This window comes from Arvicola amphibius, chromosome X (assembly GCF_903992535.2).
Source record: "Arvicola amphibius chromosome X, mArvAmp1.2, whole genome shotgun sequence".
NCBI classification, from domain to species: Eukaryota; Metazoa; Chordata; class Mammalia; order Rodentia; family Cricetidae; genus Arvicola; species Arvicola amphibius.
In genome coordinates this window covers 9581303-9604482 of record NC_052065.1, presented here as the reverse complement: position 1 = coordinate 9604482, position 23180 = coordinate 9581303, and the positions used below count along the sequence as shown (strand labels likewise).

Below are 23180 nucleotides of genomic sequence, written 5' to 3'. Positions count from 1 at the left end.
GTTTGGCGTGCGTTTAGGGACATTTGGGAAAAATAGGGTTGTCGTAAATAGACTTCACTGCCATCTGTCAACATGAACAGACCCTTTGGGCTCAAAAACTGGCTTTCGTGGCCAGTGGGAAAGTTAAGCTTTCATCTTCATTTCTTCATCTGTGAAATGAAGCTTTCTGAGGACACTGAGACTCCTTAAATGGGATGAACATGGGGAACACATAGAGATGCATGCATGGCTCATGAATTTTCATTGTTCATATTTTTTGTTGTTACTGTTGCCATTTTCTGATGTATCTATGTTTTCTACCCTCTTTATTTTTTATGATAAGACACATGGAAGTATTGATGTCTTTAGTCATCTAGCACATAGTTGAAGCCTACTATATGCCAGGTAATGATGATATTTTCTAGTATGACTGCGTAATTCAAAGTAAGCAAGCTGGCCTTTTAATTCTAGCACTCAGGAGGCAGACGCAGGTGAATCTCTGTGAGTTCGAGGCCAGCCTGGTCTACAAGAGCTAGTTCCAGGACAGGCACCAAAGCTACAGAGAAACTCTTGTCTCGAAAAACCAAAAAAAAAAAAAAAAAAAAAAAAAGAAAAAAGAAGAAGCGAATACTTTCTTCTAACAGTAAGCAACTCTGTCTGAGGCATAGTCTAGTTTCTATATACCTGTTCTGTGGAAGAAAAGGTATAATCTTTGTCTTTCTTTTTTTGTTTTTTTGAGACAGGGTTTTCTCTGTAGCTTTGGAGCCTGACCTGGAACTAACTCTTGTAGACCAGGCTGGCCTCGAATTCATAGAGATCCACCTACCTCTGCCTCCCTAGTACTGGGATAAAAGGTGTGTGCCACCACCGCCGGGCTTTTTTTTTTTTTTTTCCTCATGGTTTATTTTTTTTTATATTTAAAAATTTCCATCTCCTTCCCTCCTCCTCCCCCCTCCCTCCCCTCCTCCTCCCCCTTCCCTCCCCTCCTTCTCCCCCTTCCCTCCCCTCCTCTCCACCCATACCTCCCCTCCCCTTGGGGAACCCTGATGGCGCCGGGCTTTTTTTTAATTTTTTTTTTTTATTTTTAGGTCTCCCTGTGTATGTGCACCACACCCAGTAATCATTTGGTCTTTTGAGATAGTATCATAGAGCCCAGGCTGGCTTTGAACACTCTTTGTAGCCAGGATTGGTTTTGGACTACTGCTCATCCTGCCGCCACCTCTTAACTACTGAGATTACAGTTGTGTGCCACTATGCCCCCCATTTATCTTTTAGTTTTCAAGAATAATAGTTTTGGGCTTGAGAGATGGCTTGGCAGTAGGTACTGCTTTTTCCGAGGACCCGAGTTCAGTTCCCACAGCCCACATCAGTGTCCCGGGACTCAAGCTCCAGGGGATCTGACACTGTTCTTTGACCTCAACAGGCACCTGTACTCATGCATACCCCCCACAAGTACACATAAATAATATGAAAATCTTTTTAAAAATTAAAAGAGAATAGTAGTTCTCAACCCTGGACACATAATGGAATCAAGTAAAAGAGGAAAAAGGGTTAACAAAATCAGTCTCACCTCAAATTGAGCGAATTGGGATTTCAGAGGCTAGGGTGACTCTAGTTTTGAGGAGCCTTTAGATACTGGATTTGATGGCTGGAATTGTGAATGGCCAGAACATCTGGAATTGTGAAAGGGCTCAGAGTCTGCTAAGAGGTAGAAAGGCTCCTTTTGCAGATCTGCGGAACTGAGGGAAGGAGGCTACCCTCCCTTTGTTACCTTAGGATCTTTTTTTTTCTAAATTCATTCTCAAAAAGAAATAGTAAACCATGATCTGCTTATGAGCCACTGAGATGGCTCAGTGGGTAGAGGTGCCTGCTGCCAAGCCGGGGGACCTGAAGTCGATCTCTGGGTCTGTGTAGTGAAAGGAGATAAGGGACTCCTATTAGTGTTGCTGTGACTTTCCCACTTGTACTGTGGCATGGGTCCAACCACACGGTAAATAAGTAATGATCTGCATAAAACCACTCCTACTAAAGAAAGATGCTGGACAGATGGCCTTCCAGAGATAAATGAGCCCCAACTTTAGTTCACATTCGCATGGGTAGTTGAGCCAAGCTGCCTTTAAGGTTTATGATGTGTCTCTGATTTCCTTGAGATTTAAGGCCCGTGGAAGCCAGATTTAGGATTCCCCTGTTGGACGTGAGAGGAAAGGTGTATTAAATAGTTTTATGCATGCTGGACAGATAATCCCTTGTGGAAAAGGCAGTGGCCGGTCATCTCTGATAGTCGTTCAAAAAAATACAGGCTATAGTCAGATTAGTTTGTGACCGCTTCTTACCTTTGTCGTAAGGCATATGAGATTTTACCATCACACTGTCAGTGTGTGAGAACAGCATAGCTATTTGCGTTGTCAAGTGCTGCGGTGCATAGAACTGCATAGTTAGTGGTTATGAAAGTCAGCGCCGTCCTTTCATACAAATAGACAGTAGTGTTTCCCTTTGGTGGAGAGGCTGGATCATTTGCTCCAAATAGCGTAGCTGGATCATCTCTATTAAGGATTGGCAGATGCCAAAGAAATGCCTCTATTTCCTTCCTTTTGAAACAAAAGGAGGTCTTAGTCCCTAATCCAGGCTGAATTCGAACTTGGCATGTTCCTGTCTCTGCCTCCTGAGTAGCTAGGATTCCAGGCCTATAAACATCGTGCTGGACAGAGAAACACTTTGGAGGCTTGCTTTTGTGTGTTCAACTTTTTGGTTATAGTTTGTTGTTGTTGTTTGATTCTTTGACAATTTCATACATGTCTAAACTATATTTTGGTCATATTCACCTCCATTACCCTCCTATTCCCCTTCCACTCCCTGGATCCATTTTCCCCAATATATCCTCTTTCTGTTTTAATGTCTTTTCTTTTTTAAGTAATCCACTGAGTTTAATTAGTTTTGCTTGTATGTGCATGGTTATTTATTGGATCATTGGCATCTTCCAGTAGCTGCATCCCAGAAGTCCCTTATCCCCAGCAGCTGTTGACGGCTAAAGACAAGGCCTTAGATACTCACCCCTTAGCAATGCTAGAATGTTGATGTGCTTGAATTTATGCAGGTCTGAAGTCTTCATGTTCTGTTGCTGTGAAGAGACCATGGCCTAGCCAAGGCAACTCTTAGAAAATATTTAATTGGGGGCTGGCTTATAATTTCAGAGGGTTTAGTTCACTATCACCATGGTGGGAAGCAGACAGACATGGTGCTGGAGCAGTAGCTGAGCGCTTTATATCCTGATTCAGAGGCCATAAGGGGTAGAGTGGCGGGGTGGGAAGCAGACAGACGGACTGGGCCTGGTGTGGGCTTTTGAAACCTCAGAGCCTATCCCAAGTGACACACCTCCTACTCCTCCTCTAAACAGTCTACCAACTAGGGACCTATATATAAATACACGAGCCTGTGGGGTCCATTCTCATTCAGACTGTGACATCTTACAAAGGTAACCAGAGCTGCTTTGAGTTCACAACATTCAGTCTCATCTACCAGCTCTTAAATTTTCCCCATCCCCCTTTCCATTCCTCCATGGGCCTTGTAGCAGTTTGGAGTTGAGCATTCAGCAGGCACTTTTGCTCAACAGTTTGGCCAGTTATTAACCACTGTCCACCACAAAAGGAAGTCTCTCTGACTAAGGTTGAGAACAGCACTACTTGGGTGCTAGGCTGCAGAGACACCTTAATTATATCTTTGTTGTTTTGCAGCAGGGTCTTACTCTAGTCCGGGGTGGCCTAGACCTCTCTGTAGATCAGGATGGCTATTGTTCAGACGAGGGCCGTTGTATCGCTCTGTCCCTTGCAGTAGTCCCTACTCTATAACTTCCTAAGTTTTTCTCTCCCTAAGTTTGTCTTACTGATTTTGTTGTTGTTTTTTGAGACATGGTTTTCTGTGTAGTCTTGGCTGTCCTTGATGAAACTCTATAGACCAGGCTGTCTCCCAAGTGCTGGGATTAAGATGTGTGCCGCCACCGCCCTGTCTTACTGATTTTTAATTAGAACCCTAACCAGGAAAAATTTATTTAGGACTTTGCACTGTTTAGCTCCTCCTACCAGTGCACTTCAGTAGAAAGGAGTAAATAAGAAAATGAACTCATATATATGATTTTTAAAAAATTTTCTCTGGAATAGCCTAGTCAGCTTTACTTTGGTCCATTTTAAACTATGAAAAGAACTTGTTCTTCACAGTTATTGGGTACCTTCTGTGAATAAAAAATTAAGTTATATTTATTGTACTTTATAATGACCACATGCCAGATTAACCCAGCTCTCTAGGATCAGGCTCTTCTCGGTCACATGATTTGGGGAGGTGTGCTTTTTTTGCCTTTGTGTTTTGACTCTTATTGCAGTGGTAAAATATCCAGCAGTTTAAGGGAGAGAGGGTTTATGTGGTGCACAATTCCAGGCTACGGTCCATGATTGTGCAGAAACCAAGGTGGGAGGAACTTGAAGCTGCCAGTCACATTACTGCCAGAGTCAAGAGCAGAGAGCAGCGATTTCATGCTTGCATGTGTATGCTCAGTTTGACCTCCCCATTTTAAATAGTTCAGGATCCCCTGCCCGGGGAATAGTCCCACCCATGGTTAAGGCAGGTCTCCCCACATCAGTTAAAATAGCAAGGCAGTCCTGCACAGACATTCTCAGAGGATAACCTCAGACTAGACAGCCCTATCTATCTGTCTGTCTGTCTGTCTGTCTGTTTGTCTAATTTTGAGGGCCTGTCTCACCTTGGAACACTGGCTGGCATGGCACTTACTATGCAGAACAAGTTGTCGTAGAACTCACAGAGATTTGCCTACCTCTGCTTCCTGAGTGTTGGGATTAAAACTACCTACTACCATGCCCAGCTTAAACAATGTTTTAATTAGTATTACTATTTTGTGTGTGTGTGAGGCAGAGACGGAGGAGGGAGGATAAGTAGATTCAGGGATCAGATCTGGACCACCAGGCTTTATGCAGCAAGTATTTTTACCTACCGAGCCGTCTCACTGGTCCAGGTCACTGTATTCCCTAAGTATGTACATCAGTTGAAAATTGTGTACAAGTAAAATCATACTGCTAATTCTCACCTTGAGTCTCCCATGAAGCTTCTGATTCCCATCACTGCAGTCTGTTACAGTGTTGGACCTCCTTTTCCTATGGTTCAACATGGAGAAATCTTTCTGAATATAGTCAAAGGCTCCTGAATGGCATATGACCTTAGAAACCATTCTCGGTCTTTTATTTCAGTGAGAAACAGTTTTAGGACAGTTTTCTTGTGTCCTGTAACTGGATATCCAAGCAGTGTTCATTATCTTACAGTTAAGTCTAAACAACCATGTTACTTGATCCTTGATCTCGGAGTTTATGGTAAGTTTTTAATGTGACTTTTAGTTATTGGACAAATGAATTTGCTTGCTTCTTCCGCAGGTGTTCACGTAAACACAACTTCCCCACATCAAGTCCCACCTTGCTTATTAAGAGCATGTTTACAACGTTTGGAATGGAGCAGTGCAGGAGGGATGACTATGACCCTGATTCAAGCCTGGAATACAGTGAAGAAGAGACCTACCAGCAGTTCCTAGACTTCTATCACGATGTCCTGCCGGAGTTCAAGAACGTGGGAAAAGTGATTCAGTTTAAGGTGTGCACAGGTTGGGAAGGGGCCAGGCACACCTTCCCATAAAATATCGTACAATACAGGGGCAGAGCTAGGGCTCAGGCTGTTAGCCTGGGGGGAGTCATGTGCCAATAAATGCCTGGCCTGGGGCTGAGCGTGCCAGCAGTTTGTAAATGCCACTTGAGTCTCTTCCCGTTCACCCCCACTCTGGCCAATGCTGTGTAGATAGCGCAGGAAACCATTCACCTGTGTTAGCATGTTGTTGGAATGCTAGAGTCTGGGTCGGGAAGGACCCTTCTTCACTGCCTTTGTGATGCAGCTCTGTTGGGCAGTTTGACTTGATTGTCAGGCCTGCTTACCTAGCCGTGCAAGCCTTCACTTAGCTGCTGTCTGCAATGGGCGTGGCTTCCCTTCCTCTCCTTCCAGTGCCTCGCCTAGCACAATGTTATTCAGTTTCACTCAGTAAGCGGAGGTCTGGCTGCTGCACTTCCTGGGACACTCTGAGGGAACCCCCAATACGTAGGCCTCCTGTTTATCTTGATTTGATCATATCTGAACCTTATTGACTGTGTTATATGAGGACAAAGGAACTGTCCCTTGTTTTGGAGAAAAGTAGGAATAAAGCTGTAGGATTTTTTTCTTGCTGTCAGAAATGAGGTATAAGCCGGGCGGTGGTGGCGCACGCCTTTAATCCCAGCACCCAGGAGGCAGAGGCAGGCGGATCTCTGTGAGTTCGAGGCCAGCCTGGACTACAACAGCTAGTTCCAGGACAGGCTTCAAAGCTACAGAGAAACCCTGTCTTGAAAAAAAAATAAACAAAAAACAAAGCAAAACAACAGCAGAAATGAGGTATAGAGTTGGAATAATGAAGCGCCATAGACATAAGAAATCTGAGATTAGAATTTACTTTACAGATTTAAAATACATTCTTTAAAATTTGTGTTCCAAATAGGGGAAAATAAAACATAGTGTTATAAAGAGAAAAAGGGCAACTAGAATAGGGGTATTAAACGGGAGAGGAGAGTGGGCTTTTTTTTTAAATTAAATTTAAATTAATTAAAAGAAATGTGTTTTCCTCTGGAGCTGGCAAGATGACTCAGTGAGTAAAGGCACTTGCCACCAGGCCTGACAACCCGAATTCAGTCTCCAAAACCCACATGGCGGAAGGAGAGAACTGCCTCTTGCAAACTCTCTTCTGCCCTGCACATTCACACATGAGCACAGCATGCGCATACAAATAAAAGTGTAAAACAAGTTAAAATTTTTCTCTAAACTTTTATTTCTGTGGCATGTGCTTTTCTGTCTTCTCACTACTAAGAGCAAACGATACCCACTGAAGTGGAAGTGTGTGGTCATACCTGCCGCGTTTCACATGGAAACACGTTTGTTTGCTCTTCAGATGTCTTTTTATCTCTGTGTGCCTCTCAGCAGTGAGATTGGCTAACAGCGGTGGTTTCTCATATGGCCCTCTGGATCTTACTGCTTCTGTGAGGTGGTAATGGTGAAATTGTATTCAGAACTTCAGATTGGTAGCTCAGTCATAGAGTGCTTACCTAGCATGTATAAGGCTCTGGGTTCTGTCCCCAGCACAGTGGGGCAGGGGTAGTAGGTTTCAGGGAGGTTAGTGGAAGTTGCGTTATTACGTGTAACAGGCTGCATCCGCTCACCACAACTTTTTTTTTTCTCGAAAGCAAACAGGATGATAGGGGTCATACTAATTCCATTGACTGTTACAAATGAAAAGAAACTTGTTTAGGAAATTTGTGGTACCAGAAATGATCAGAACATCAAATTCATTATGGAAAAAATCAATGGCTCTTTGGAAACCATGGGACTAAATTATTAATATTGTCATTACGTGGCTCTGAGGATTGAACCTAGGACCTTGTACATGCTGGGCAACAGTGCTGTACCACTTTTTATTTTTGCAGCTCAGGCTGGTCTTGAACTTGTAGTAGTTCTCCTGCCTCCACTTCGCTATTACTGGGATTTTAGGCTATTACTGGGATTTTAGGCATGTTCCACCAAGCCTGACTAGATGAAGTGAATTTTAAGATCCCTAGACATGGTGGACATAGACTCCTAAGACCCTTTATTCTTCTTTCTGAAGATGGTATTACAAATCGAGGAGGAGTCTTGTCTCCCTTTGGATGTTCTAATGACAACACCCTGGAACAAAGCATTGTAGCTTCATTATGAAGATAAAAGCTAAACACTAGTAGGAATTTTTGTTCTGTTTTTCTGTTTTTCAAAACAGGGTTTCTTTGTGTAGCCTTGGCTGTCCTGGAACTAGCTCTGTAGGCCAGACTGGCCTCAAACTCAGAGATTCACCTGCGTTTGCATCCCAAGTGCTGGGATTAAAGGCATGCACTACCACCCGGCATGGTAGGAAGATTTAAGGACCTTTTTATATGTCATTTTATACAATTGAAGGCAAGGATCAATTGTTTAACCGTACTTATAGTAGGGGCAACACATGAAAATGAGATATTCTTCACACCTACATGGTATAAATTGTATTAATTTCGCAATTGGGCAGAAGACTTAGTACAGCTGCCCCTCAGAGCAGCTTGTGCACTGCCTAACGAATTAGGGACCTATAAATGAGCATGTTTTTGTTTATGAAGACTGGAGAGGTTTTTATACCTACAGAGACAGCTTTGTGAGCGGGAGATTGGAAGCACTTTGCATAGTCATGAGTAGATACAGAAATGTTATGTTTACATAGCTAGTATATAGTAGTTGAATCATTAAGCTTGTATTGACACTTTGAAAAAGAATAGAAATACCATCTCTATAAAAAATTTAGAGCTAGGCATGGTGGAACTCTCCTTTAATCCCAGCATTTGAGAGGCAGAGGCAGGTAGATTTCTGTCAATTTGAGACCAGCCTGGTCTCCATAGGAAGTTTCAGGACAGCCAGGATTATGTAGAGACCCTGTCTCAAAAACAAAGTTAAAAAATTTCAAAGGTACAAACCAATACCAGCAAGTGTGTCTAGACCTTTGACATTGTGACATAATGTCATCTACAGAGTTCATGCCTGAGAACTGCAATCGAGTTACAAAACAAAAACAAAAGGATTTATTGAACTGTGATTTTTGTGTTTTACCACGTTCATAACTGTCAACATGTGGCTCACAGGAGGCTATATATTGGACTCACCTGAATCAGTATGTATAATTATTATATATACCATTTTGGTTAGTATATATTTATATGTTTATGTATATGATGTAGTTTTCTTATCTGGCACATATATAATTTATGCCTCAATGTGTACATTTGTCTTAGAAATCTACACATATAATATACATATATATTCCAGACAGAAACATCCCATGCCCCCACATAACAAATGCTTTTAACTGCTGAACCATGTTTCCTGTACTCTGTTTTTATACATCTATGAAGCATTTCATACTTTTAGGGTTTACAAATGACAGACAAGGCTCAATGGAGATCAGCCAGTTAAGGTCTGCAATGTTGTTAGGTGCTTAGATGTGCCTTATGCTAGTCTACCCTGGACTCTTCAAGGGGCTAAGCTTGGACAGATGCATTTGATAGTTGGCTTCTTTTGGAAACTTTTTTTTTCCCTTTTGTTAACATCATTCTTTGTTCCTTAGGTCAGCTGCAACTTGGAACCTCATCTGCGGGGCAATGTGTATGTTCAGTACCAGTCGTAAGTATTGTAAACATACATGCATCTTCATGTTTCATCTTAGTTATGGTATTATGGTTTTTTTGATGTTGCTGGATATATAGCTTCCCTATGCATGGTACTTTTCAAAATGTCAATATGAAGAGATCATGGTGAAATAGCCAAGTTTTGAAAATAATACTTTTTCATTTTTTGTATACTTATGTAGTTTAGATTCTTTTATAAATATGGTTTTATATATATTTTATAATTCTCACAACTAAAATACAAACTGAAAAAGGGCTAATTAGAGTAGCGTAGAAAATACCTAAGGTACAAGGGGTTCAAACTCCAAATAGCCTGCATTTGACCAGCTAGCAATGTAGTTCCTGTATCATTCCTGGATGTATTGTCATTTCTCTAAGTGGTACCATGGCTGATGGTTTTAATTAACCATTGTAAGAAGAAGAATAGCAGTCCTAGCTGAGAAGCATGGGTTCTGCAGATTTAATGGTCTAATCTTGCAGATTAAGAAACTCTGATACCAGCCACTTTCCTTAAGAGCAAACCTTTCAGGGGGTTAATGACAAAGGTCCCTGAATAAACTAGGCTGTGGGAACCTGAGTACTCGGAAGACTTCCTAGGCAGTACAAGACCTGAACTTGGTCCTACAGTAAGTGGACAAGAGGGTTAATTCAGAACAGGTTTGCTCTACCTATGAGAGTTAAAAGCACAACCTTTGATTTTTGCTTCCAAGGGAAGAAGACTGTCAAGCAGCTTTTTCTCTTTTTAATGGACGATGGTATGCAGGACGACAGCTTCAGTGCGAATTCTGCCCAGTGACCCGGTGGAAAATGGCAATTTGTGGTAAAAGCCAATGTAGTGACACCCCTCCCCCACTGCTGCACTATACAAAGGACTCTTCATAGGAAGAAAACAGTATTTTAAAGGGATGAAGTACAGTTTTTGTCTCATACTACAGATGAGCAGAGTGGTTATGTAAAGGACACTATAGTTTAGATCTGTACCGGCCTGTGGGTCACTATATGGTTGGAATGACTGAGGTCACAATATATTGGTGACAGAATTGCGGCTTGAATCTCAGTCTTCAGACCCTCAGTCGTGGGTTCTGTGTGTGACAATGCAGTGTCTAAACTAAAGATCCCCTCATTATCCGCATTGCAGTTTCCAAGGCGTTTTCTATTCATTGGTTCTCCTCACTTGAGCTGGCTGTTTCAGTCTTGATTCCTAAGGAATCTTCCACCATCAACACCACAAACATCCCCCGTGGCTAACACTTCCCACGTTACTTGAAGTCATGCTCTTGTGCATTTGAGACCGTTAGTAGGTGTGGATCAGTTAAGTTGTACATTGGGTGCTCTCAGTTCCACTGACTCATCTGAGCTCAGCAGCCAAACGAGGAAATGATTCAGCACTGCTGAGAGTTACCAGCCGCTTTGAAGGTTTCACCACGTTCCGCCTTCTAAAAGTATGCTTAGCCAAAGAAGTGTGGAAGTTCCCCAGGCGAAGAGACACAGGGCTCTCTTAACTCAGGGGTGTGCTTCTGCCTGCTCCTTGTGCGTCGCCGCTCCTCCTTCTCAGGTGCTTTGTATCAGGCAAGTCTAATTCTTAGGCAGCACTTTCTTAATAAATGCTGTCATTTAAAAACAAATTACGATGGGCATGGATGATGTCGTTTTCGATTCCAAAATTGGGGTCAGCCAAGACAGGATTGTGAGTTCAAGGCCAGCATGGGCTTCATATAGTGAGACCTTTTCTTAAAATAAATAATTAATTGGTTAATTAATGTAACAGCTATCAAAAAGCAGGAGTTACAGAGATGGCTCCGTGGTTAAGATCACTTGTTCTTATACAGGATCCAGGTTCAGTTCTCAGCACCTACATGTTGGCTCATCACTGGCTGTAACTCCTGTTCTAGGGATTCTGATAACTTCTGACCTCCATGGGTAGCAGGCATGTATATGGTACACATATATAAGTGCAGGCAAAACACTCATATAAATAAAATAAACCTTAAAATTTTAAAAATAAATAAAAAAGCTGGATGGTGGTGGTGCATATCTTTAATCCCAGCACTCAGGATGCAGAGGCAGGTAGATCTCTGTGTTTGAGGCCAGCCTGGTCTGCAGAGTGAGTTCCAGGACAGCCAGGGCTACACCGAGAAACCCTGTCTTGGGAAAATGTGTGTGTGTGTGTGTGTGTGTGTGTGTGTTTATGGGATTTAAAAACAAGAACCCCCATTACCCTAAGTTTAAGGGTTGGGCAGATGAACAAGATGGCAGTGTATTTTTTTAGGCATTTAGTTTTGTTAGTTCCTCAAGGTGCAGTGTGAGTCCAGTGATATTCTTGAATATAACTTTGAAACCTCCAAACTAGGAGTCTTATTTATTACAACAATTATTATTATTTATTAATTATTATTAATAATAATAAACTTCAGAAATATCTTCTTTGGAGAGATCCCTAGATGGGTGCCGAGTTTTAGTCACGTTACATCTTTTATTAGTCAGCTCTAGAAATTCTTGATGGTTCTATATATGCCAGTACCTGATCCCAGAGTTCATTTGCAAATGCTAGCACGTTTTATTTTATTTACCTTCAGCCACAAAGGCCTTCTTTCTTTTTTGTTCTCTCTCTTTCTTTGTATCTGTGTGTTTGGAGACAGGACCTCATGTATTGCTGGCTGTGGACATTAGTATGCCGCCATACCTGGGTATTATGTTCTTATGTAAAGAACATTGCAGGATTCCCCACCTATGTTGGACTTTTCCCTGACCAACATATGCTTGCAGAAAACTGGTAATATATGGATTCCAAAGTCCAGTTCTTGAATCGGTGGATGTTGACACCACAAGGCACAGATGTTCTGGTTAATTAAAACTAGTCGGTGACCTGTTTAGGGTACCTTTTAGCATTTGAGTGTTCTTGCAATCATAGGCAACAAATGAGGGCATCAGTTTATCTACATGGTACACTCTAAGAAACAGTGCAGACATACCCAGACTTAGAAGCTCATCTTGTGGGTTCTGAAGAATGACTCACAGTAGTGCATGGTGGTAATCACTATCTCTTCACTTGCCTCTCAGGCTTATTTGAAGTCCAGCAGTGTCCGAGAGGAAAACACTGCAACTTTCTTCACGTGTTCAGAAACCCCAACAATGAATTTAGGGAAGCTAATAGAGACCTCTACCTGTCTTCAGAGTGGACTAGCTCCTCCTTCGGTAAGAATTTCGAGAGGAGGGAAAGGACCAGCCACTATGATGATTACTACAGCAGGTCAAGAAGACGAAGGAGCCTGAGTCCAGACCTCTCCTACAAGAGAAACGGCGAATCTGACAGGAAGAGCAGTAGTACTCACAGGGGAAAGAAGTCTCACAGATATGTGACAAAAAGTCGTGAGAGGCGCCATCCACTGAGCAGAGGAAGAAGGAGGGATCACAGTCCAGGCCCCTGGAGCCAGAGCCGCAGGAGCCGCAGGAGCCGGAGCAGGAGCCGGAGCAGGAGCCGAAGTCGGAGCCGAAGCTCATCAAGGTCCAGGAGTCATGGCAGGAAGAAGTCAGGTAGTAGAGACAAAACCACCCAGAGTCCTAAATCTAAATAAACTTGGTTGCTTTTAAATATCAATCTTTTTATGGCAGCTACTCACCTGTGTAGTTTGACAAGGCTAGCTAAATACTATCATGTAAATCATACTTTTTGATAAATTGTATTTATAATAACATGAAATTACTTGTAATCCTAACTTTGAGAGCATCAGTTAACACTGGAGTAATGCTTTAGTATTTTTTTCGTTTTCTGTATTTTTCTTTCTCTTTCTCTGTGTAAATGTATCACAAGTATGGAGGTCAGAGGACAATTTTCAGGGGTCAGTTACACAGTGAGAACCAGGAATTGAACTGAGGTCATGATGCTTTCTTACCAAATATCTTTACCCTTTGAGCCATCTTGCTAGCCCACCTTGTTATTCTTAAGTATCCATACCCTTTACTTTTGGTTTATGCAAATGGGCATTTTGCTTACATGTATTCGTGTGCACTACTTGTGTGCCTAGTGCCCACAGAGGCCAGAAGATGGTGTCAGATCCCTTGGACTGGAGTTATAGATGGTTGTGAGCTGCCATTTGGGTGCTGGGAATCGAACTCAGGTCCTCTGGAAGAGTATCGTTGAACCATCTCTCCAGCCCAACACACTGTATTTTAACTCAAAGGTCACAGATGGCTTTAATGTTTTCCCCTTAATTGTCTCCTTTCATCAATCCCGATTCTGTAGCCCCATAATTCTTATTTTTACTTACCACATAGAGAAGAATACATCTACATTTATTTGACAATATCCCTATTGTTGGATTTTTTAAGATGACCCTCTTAGATTTGTTTGTCCTTTACCTGGGGCTGTTGTGGTGCATCTTTTTGGAATAGTGTGTTGTGAAAGTTCTTTATATAGAGGCATTTTGTCATTTCCCAGAAAATTAGAGTCACTACTGACTCCATGCACTGTTAAAACAGTCCTGGTATAATAATCACCGAAGAGCGCTCAGCGAAGAGAACTGAATGCAGAATCATGTATATTATCCCTAGCGATCCCAAGATGCTCTCCTCTCAGGCTTTCACTGTCACGCTCTGGACCTTGAGATTCAGTCACGTGGTATTTAGCAATCTGACATTTGAGAATCCATTAAAGATGCATACAGGTTGCGTGCAGTGGCTTATGCCAGTAATCCCTGCAATTGGGGGGCCAAGTGATGAGGGCTAGAGACTCAGCCTCATTTTAGGAAAGAAAAAAAAGGCACAAAATGTTAAAAATGTTTAACAAAATGCAACTTGTTTTGATTCTAAATGCCTGCTTCATACTAAAAATGATGAATTTCTAGATTCACTAGGTTCATTAATGCTGAATAGTTTTAAGTAAATTTGGTATTTTTAAAATACTGTTCAAACTTCAGCCAAGATTATGTGAAGATTGTTTTGTATGTGTGACGTTGAGGCTTCCAACATGGTAGGCCAGGGCTCTCCCACTGAGGTGCATCCCTGGTCGGAAAGCTAAATACTCTTAGTCATGATGGGAAGTGAAGACAATTGAACAAGTGATTCCTCCCCTCAAATGGAAACTGGCCAGTACAGACTGCACCATTACCCTGACAGTGACTTTGAGCTTACATTTACTGTAATGATTGGGTGCCTGTGTGTGTCTGTGATAAACTACTTACGACTCAACTCCACATTACTGACAGAAGCCCACAGGCTTTTCAGTGAACAGCTGTACTCACAAAAGCCCTTTCAATCTACAGATGACTGTTAAACTTCTTTTGCTGAGAGCCCTTTCCTTGTTCTTAAATACCTCAGGCTTAGAATGTACCAATTTCTATTTGTAATAGCAGAAGGCCCCCATAACCATATTACTATTATAACTGGAAGTTTTGACTTGTTGCTTACATTAGGCAGCACAGTCAGCAAATTAGTCTGTTGCATGTGCTAGCACTTCCTCATATGTAGGAGGTGAGGATTCATCATTTGGATATTATTTGATTATCTGGAGTAATCTGAGTTGCTAAATCAGAAAGCGTATAGAAGGCAATTGCATCAAGGTTTTAAAAGTGGCATTTATTAATTGAAAATAAATGTGTCGTAAGTTCTTGATAGCATAGAATTCATGTGATTTTTTTTTTTAATGAGCTTGATGTACATGGAAATTCCTTGACTCTTTTGCCATTTTTGTGTGTGTCTGTAAGCACTAACACATTCTAGTGCAGGGAGTGGGGTGTCAGATGAGAGGGACTGTCAGCACTGTATCGAAAAAGCAGAACCCTTCGTTCAACAGCTCTCCCTAGTTTGACAAAACTTTTGTAAGAGATAAAAGAACCACCACAGTGTTTGTAGAACATTTATTACTATTAATCGGTGATGTGATAAGACAGTGTTCAAGTGGCTTGAAAGTTGTTCACAATCACAGCAAAGCTTACTCCAGCCTAGCGTATACAGGGCAAAGTAGAAATCAGGGAGATGTGTTCAGGTATGTGTCAGTATGTATAAAAGTGATGCCGAGCATTTATATAGCTTGAAAAAATATAGGGCCAACTAATGTCATTTTACTTCACTCAACTCCCGCTTTGTTCTATGAAAGGTATCTTAAATTTCCGTAAGACTTCCAATGACTAGGCAGTGACTTGAAAGGAAAGGGAACTGCTGTCGAGTTTGTAGCACTTCTAATTGGAAGGAAGCACGGGGAAGCAAAAAAAAAAAATGGCTTTAACAAGCACTTCAGAAGGAACATTCATGCTTTAGATCATGACTTTATGTAACACTTCGTGAAGAGAGAAACATACCTGGTAATTTATCATCCTACTTAGTTTGGGGCATTGAAAATAATTTAGTAGCTACATGATTGTGTCCGCTAAAACTTCACCTCAGGGGTCGAACGTTCCTTGGCCTTAAAAATTATGTGCTCAAGATTAGGAAAGTCTTTGTTCCTTGTCCCACTTATTCAGAATACTTAATTTTATTGTAAAATAGCATCATTCTAAGTTAGTCCTCTAAAAGCATCGGTTCCCTTTGTTTTAATGTATGTTGTATCCAAATAAGGTTATTTGGTACAAATTTGGCTGCTTAAATTTTCAATAAACTTTCTTTAATTTGATGCGTGATGTATAGATTTCCTTTCCTCTTACATATACTGAAATACTACTCAAGTCTTTGGTTTTGTCAAACCAGGTTTCACAGAATTTAAGTTTCCTTTTTCATGTATAGTAGTCAATGTATTTTGCCAGATTGTTGAATATAGACATATCATTTTTATATATGCACATAATTATGAGACTGACTTTAAAACTTTAAAATGTCCAGAAGTGTTACTTTTTCTACATCTTTCTAATTTGTATTTATGTCCCTTCATTTATCATTTGATTAACCAAAGTTCCCTTTAAAAAAAAATTGGGTAGGCCTGAATGAAGCAGCTTTAGCAAAACAGTAATACTGACAAGACATCATCTTACACCATTAGCTAACATGGACATGAGAGGCAGTGACCATCTACAGTATGTGAAATGCCACAAGAAGTCATCAGCAAGGGAGGACAATTATGTCAGTCCAATTTCTTCAAGAACACTACGTGGGGTTTCAGCTTCCTGTGGAGGAAAAATGTGAGACTCTGGTAAGCAGATACAGGGAGAGTTTTAAGAAGTGAAAAGCTCACATGAAGGGCATGCTCATTTCAGAGAATGAAGAAGGCAATTCTACTAGTGACAGCCAGTAGTTTTCAAAGATTGATGCCTAAAACATTGAAGAATGTTTTCAGAATTTACTAAATACCTAATTTCTGAGCTAGGCACCATTGCAATAACAAAAAGCAATCAAGCCCATTGTAAACTGACTAGCAATGTATGAAATTATATACAGAAAATACTAAAATTCAAAATCTCTCCCAAATAAAAAGCCCCTCTTCACAATTTCTAGTGAGTTATCTAGCACTTTGAATAAGTTTTGCCTTGTCACACATTATCTAGAGAAGTGTCTAGGTTTTCTTAACTGTCTACTGCAAATGGTTTCGAAACAGCCACCTTTCTAGCCTTCCCTTGGGCAACCGCTGGCACTGGTGGAGGTGACATACAGAAGAAACACTATGAAACAAAAAGCTTAGGCGGATCTCTGAGTTCGAGGCCAGCCTGGTCTACAAGAGCTAGCTCCAGGACAGGCTCTAGAAACTACAGGGAAACCCTGTCTCGAAAAACCAAAAAAAAAAAAAAAAAAAAAAAAAAAGAAACAAAAAGCTTTTTCATCTTAGTGTAAGAATGAATATTGTTTTTAAATGTCAAAGCCAAATCACCCAAATCTAAAAAAGGTATGTTAAAATTTTCCAAACTGGCCAATTTTTGTAGACTACAAAAATAAAAAGGGACCACATAGGTCAATGATTAGCTATTACTAGCAATTTTATAATCAAAAGGCAACGTTGTTCCTTTAATAGATGAAAACAATGTAAGATTTTGTTATCCAATAATAAACTTACTTTTGCATCCTAATCATGAGACAGCACAAAACAAGGAAAAGGAAAAGTATATTACATCAGAGTTCTTAGAATGTTAGGTTGAATGGTAGGAAATGCACTACATAGTGTAATCTTAAATGACTTAAAATCTGTGGTTTCCATATTTGGAAAACAAAACTAGTACTTACCTTCATGTGTTGAGATTGAGTTTATGGCTCAATGCCTGAGTTAAAGAAAGTGCTTCTAAGTATATTAGCTGATAGTTACGCAACTGAAAGCTAAATGAAGGGATTTAGCATTTAGTACTAAATACTATAGCCAAAAAAGTTCATAGAATGCCTGTTAGTATGTTTGTCTAGTAATGAGAAATGGGTGAAAATCAGCTTTAGTGAAAGGACATTTTCCCCAAAGGTAGTATAATCTATGAAGTGCACTTGCTCCTGCCCAACTGAACTTCAATCTGACCAGGTTACAGATCTAAGATGGAGGAGAAAAGAATTGTAATCACCTAACTAGGACTGTGAGGAAGTGTATGACATCAAAAAGTCCATTTTTGGTTTTTGATGGCAAGGAGTACAAAAACAAAAATAACAGGCTTACTAATTATTGAGACAAAAGGCCTATGAACCATCCAATATAAAATTTCTTTGGATCTAATTTAACAAATTATAAGAAGGCATTTCTTCCCCTCAGATCATTAGGAAAAGCTGAGGTAGGCCCCAAACAAAATGAAGTACTTTCCATTCTGTTTGGTGTGGAACTGATCTGCTAGGAATACACACGCGCATTAGAGATGAAATGGGCATAAGTGGGTATGAGGTTGATGAATGAGCGTTCTGTATGGGATTCTGCTTCCTCTGTTTTCATGATAGCTTTGGACTGCAGTGGAATACTGATGCCGATCTCTTAGGCTTAAAAATGTTTGGCTTTAACAAATACATGGAGAGTGACATCTGAGTCACTATTTCATAATGTAGGTTCAGAAATGGTTAGAATGGTGAATTCTGTTATCTTTTGAAACCACAACTTGAAACATTACTTGGAAAAATGAAAATATAAAATGTTATTTTATCAAAAAGGGTGGGGAAGAAACAAGTCATTCACATGAGACAAAGTACATGTGAATTTAAAATTAAGTCATTTTAAAACTTCATGCAATCTTGAATATGTGAAAGGATCCCTACACTGAATTTTATACAGTTTTATCTTCTCAGCTCATCTAGATAAAAATGGCCCCTAACTATTCCCTGGGTAATCAGATTTCTCCAGGGTGCTCACTGCCTTTTGTCTGAAGAGAATAATGTTGCTTTCTGAATATGCATTATTTAAAATATATGTCCTTTCTAAAAGACCTAATTTACACATTTTATTTTATTCCTTTAAGACTAGATAGGCTGAATGTTTGTATAAACTGTTAATAAACAAGTTCCCACTGAAATTGTAGCTGAAAATGATCTAGGGAAAGATTAAAATAGAACGGTTGTTTCCAGGGCCTTCCTTCAGTGAGAGAGACGGGAAGTGGTTGGCTGATGAGTTATGTAATTTCAGTTCTGCAAGATGAAAAAGTTCTGGAGATCTGTTTGTACAATATGAATATACTTATCACTAGTGTAGGCTCAGAAATGGTTAAAATAGTGAATTCTATGTTATTTTTAATCACAATTTAAAGATTACCTGGAAAATGAAAATATAAAATGTTATTTTATCAAAAAGGATGGAGTAGAAAAAAGTCATTCACATCAGACAAAGTACATGCAATACTTTATTTTAGACATGCAGGTAAAGCTATTCAGAATCTGCTAATTTAAAGCAAGCAGCTGTATACAGATACCCCACCCCCAAAAGCGCAACATTTTGTTACAGCTCAGCACACAGCATCCAAAACAAACAGGCATGAGACAATGCATATTTATGCAACATTAAAATCAGATGAACAACATGTAGGGTGGGAGGATGGGAAAAATGGAAATGAAAGACCAATGTTTTGTGATGCTTCAGATGGTAATGGAGATAGTTCATCTATACAGCTGCCTAATAACTACATTTCCTATAACGTTTTTACAGATTTTTTAGTGGGAAACTGGTTTGGGTAGTTTTTTGGCATATTTAATTTTTGTCTTTTGAGACAAGGACCCTCTAGGTAGCATAGTAACTCATCTTCCTCTTGCCTCAGCCTCCCAAATGCTAGGATGACAGGTATACACTACCATGCCTCTGAAGTTATTGTTTAATGATAATTTACTTAGGCTTTAAACTCTAAACAGTGAGTTATCTGATAGTTTTTATAATAAAATATGCGAAGTGTTATTAAAAATTTTTAGTATTTCAAAAATATACAACCATAGTTAACAAAGCACTGAGTGTTTAAAAGGCTTATTTAATATATTAATTAGGAAGCCATTAACTAATAAAAATATTTGGAAAATGAATATAAGAATTTGCATCATATAAGTAGGCTCAGTGTTACTGCTTCTAAAGAGTTGTTACTGAGCAGCAGACATTTCAGGAGACTTTGTGACACAGCTTTCCGACAGTTCTTAAAGGGACTGTTTGACACTGCATCAATGTGCTTCAACATATATTGGCACTACAAAATTTCTTGAAAATTCAATGTTTTAACCTTAGGCCTTATATAATTGTAACTGATCTTTTCTTTCTTTTATTGCTTCAACATACACTTTTATGTGATAGTCAAACATATTAGCGCATACAAACTGTAAGATAATCTTAGTGTGAAATAAAGCTTGGTTTTCTTCAACAATGAACTAAATACTGTGGTGCTGCTAATTTTGCCTGAGTTCTTAACTGTATTTTCTTTGGTAAACATTTGTGATTGCCCAGCCTTTCTGTTATACTCTTGTAAGATTGATTAATCACAGATGGTTTACTAATGAAAACTTGTATGTGTTTAGGATATTAAAATATTCACAAGTCATATTTTGTCAAGAAGAAACAGTGGTAGACAGAAATAAACTACATATCAATATCATATACAGAATGAAAATGGAATTAGGAATGTGCACAGAAAAAATACAATCACAAAGGTACTAGCTCTAAGATGGTTTTTATCTTTTTACAGGAGAATTAGTCACCAAGCTGAGGACATTTTCTTTCATAAGTATATCAGTTCTCTATTTCCTCTGAAATTCTGCATAGTCGATGAGCAGTCATTTAGTACACAGGGACATTAAAATATTCATGGCGTGGCTACAAAAGAAATACATATATTCTTATACACAGTATACAAGCTGATGGAGACACAATCATATTTTGAGATTGTTTAGTTCACAGTAAAGTTATCTAAAGCTTGCTTTTGCTCTTTGGTTTTTGGCTGAACATTTATGTTCTTAAAAAATGCCCAGTTCAGAATTACCTTTTTTCAAGTTCACACTATGTAACAGTAAACAAAATGACCTACATTCTACAGAATCCTAAAGCACTGTATTTACTACTAATCTGAAGAGATTGCCAGTCTAAGTCAATGCTAGTTAGTGGCAGGTTCAGTTAGAATACTCCCTTTTCACCAGTGTGTTACATTCATTAGGGTCCTATTACAATAAGGAGCGATCCCAGGGAAAATCTCCCAAGAGCAAGTTAAAACTAGTTACTACATGGCATTGCTAAGTATCTAGGAAAGCTTTTCATTGTTGACTTAGCTAAAAAACTGTGACTTTGAGGCTACAGATTAATTTTTAAGTCCTCAAAATTATTCTAAGGAATCCCCCAAATTTGTTAAATATCTGTGCCTACAAATATATCTAACAAAATATTAGGTGTTCTCACACCAAAAAGTGACAAATAACCCAAGCAAGGGTCTTAAGTGCACTTTCCAGTATCCAGATTGATTTTAAAGTTGAACTATAAAAGCTGCCCCCTTACCATTTAGAATAGTGTAATGATAAAACAGGCAAGTAACATAGCATTAGTAACAAATGCCCAGTGCTTCATTCCCTTATAGAAGCTTTCATTTCCACAGGGAAAGTCTTAATTCTCTACTAACAGCATTAATGATTTACTGTATTTAAAAGCACTTTGTCAGTGACTCTCAGCAGTAAATCAGTAATCCCAATTATGGGTTATTATAGGGAAAATTTTCCTACAAAGCATCAATTTAACGAAATATTAGGGGCTATCCATTGGGATTTAAATGCAATTAACTTTCCAAATAATGCCTAAATACAAATAATAAACTTGACAAAATTATAATTAAAACTGAATTCATATAGCCTACTACATTTTGATGCATGTCTGTATTCCAGCTCGTATTCTAGTATGCTTGCTTATACACAATGAAACTTGCTGTGATACATAGTCTCTGTTCTGGAGAGAGAACAAGAAAAGTTTAAGTCTCAAATAACCTTATATTTTAATACCAGTTCTTTGCCTTTATGTTACAGTTTTTTAAACTTTCTGATTTCTCAACTTTAATATCATATCATATGAAAACCAACCAATGAAAAGGTTTATGCACATTGAAGGAGAAAGGTGGTTTTCCAACAGGGCTGAATAAATAATAAAATTTAATAAAATAAAAACTATAATAAATACAGTCATTCCTTCCTAGAGAAAACTTACAAGGACAAAAATTCTATATAAGCAATTTTGAAATATGGCCATCTCAGGCATTGCCATCACTTTTTAAGTAACAGGTTTTGGGTCATTTTTTTAAATTACCCTTTGGAAAGCAAAATGGTTGATAATAAGTCAAACTAGTCTTTAAAGCCAAGGTTCATATTACTGTTCTTAAACAAGAAATTAGTACCCATCAATTGTCAATAATGTTCTTAATAGGAAGAAACCCCTCTTCATTGGAAAAGCAACAAAAAAATAGCCTTTAAAATGTGCAAAAATAAGTGAAGGTATATACAGTAAATCTTTTAGGTGCCTTAGGATGCTAGGAAGTCCAGTTGAGACTTAACCTCTAGATGAGATTTTTCAAGCCCAAGAAAATAAGAACCTTCTCAATTTTGCTCATTTAGCTCATGAGGAAAATAGATCTCCAGCTTTACTCCCTGAGTACCTTATAACAAAGGGAACGTTTTCTTGCCTAAAACCAGGGCTTCGGACTCTATCCCTACCCCCCTTTCAATCTAGCATACTTTCCCCTTTATTCCTAATGGCCGTCTCTCTTTGCATGAGCTCCTTCCCAATATATATGCTTTTTCAACTTTCCTCTGCACTGAGAATAATTTCATTCTCAAACTATAAGAAAGACTAGATGTAGTGTGGCATAAGATGTCAAACATAGCAGACAAGAATCAATTTCGATCTGTTTTCAAAACCATCTGTCTTAAAAAAAAAAGACAAACCTTACTACCATGAAATTTCCTAGTTATTCACCATGCTAAGCTTATGACATGGATCATCCATAAAACTAACAAGAAAGTTTAAAGACTCTTAAACTAGCAATTGCATTGGCTTAACTACTGTTGAACTGAGAGATGCTTCAGTAAGCTAATGGTGTTAGATATTCAGGATTGAACGGCTAACTGTGACATTGACTGTACCACGAGGAACAACCATCTGAGCTTTGGATTCACTGGCACCTAGAAGATTATTCAACAGAATTTCAGAGAAAATGGTTTCTGTTTAGTGAAAAGCAAATATAAGGAAGTGTGATTTCAAGTTTATCACCTTACTGCAATGTTTAAAGGAGTTTCTGCTCATACTTCTTGTGTTATAAAATAGTAGTTTTTGTCTCATGTTTTATAACACAATGCTCCTTTTTATTGACCCTAAGTGAATTCTGGGGCAAAGCATGCAAACTTCTTATGCTCAACATTTTAAGTCTGTCTATTCTTTGAGTTAGAAACTCCAAAGGGCCACCCAATAGAGTAAATTCACTAAGATCCATTTTGAACAATAAATTTTAAAAATAGAATTGAGAACAGTTCATAAGGCACCTTTTAGATGATAGGGCTCATGATGTAGTCCTGCTT

General features: G+C 39.2%; 2 protein-coding genes across 3 annotated transcripts in view; one reads left to right on the top strand and one right to left on the bottom strand.

The window, feature by feature from the left end:
• The window catches only part of Zrsr2 (zinc finger CCCH-type, RNA binding motif and serine/arginine rich 2), a 27184-nt gene extending 11290 nt beyond the window's left edge, over window positions 1-15894 (top strand). Inside the window, exons 8-11 of the mRNA XM_038315996.1 lie at window positions 5412-5625; window positions 9227-9282; window positions 9998-10107; window positions 12348-15894. Coding sequence (XP_038171924.1) covers window positions 5412-5625; window positions 9227-9282; window positions 9998-10107; window positions 12348-12862 — 895 coding nt within the window. The 3' untranslated portion in view covers window positions 12863-15894. The remainder of the gene's footprint in view (window positions 1-5411; window positions 5626-9226; window positions 9283-9997; window positions 10108-12347) is intronic.
• Ap1s2 (adaptor related protein complex 1 subunit sigma 2) overlaps window positions 15128-23180 on the bottom strand; it is a 25232-nt gene continuing 17179 nt past the window's right edge. The window contains exon 5 of one of the 2 annotated variants that reach the window (XM_038315997.1): window positions 15128-16381. In XM_038315997.1, the coding sequence (XP_038171925.1) occupies window positions 16334-16381 (48 nt within the window). In that variant the 3' untranslated portion in view covers window positions 15128-16333. Of the gene's footprint in view, window positions 16382-18962; window positions 20449-23180 lie in introns of those variants that run through there. The other variant, XM_038315998.1, reaches the window with a different exon arrangement.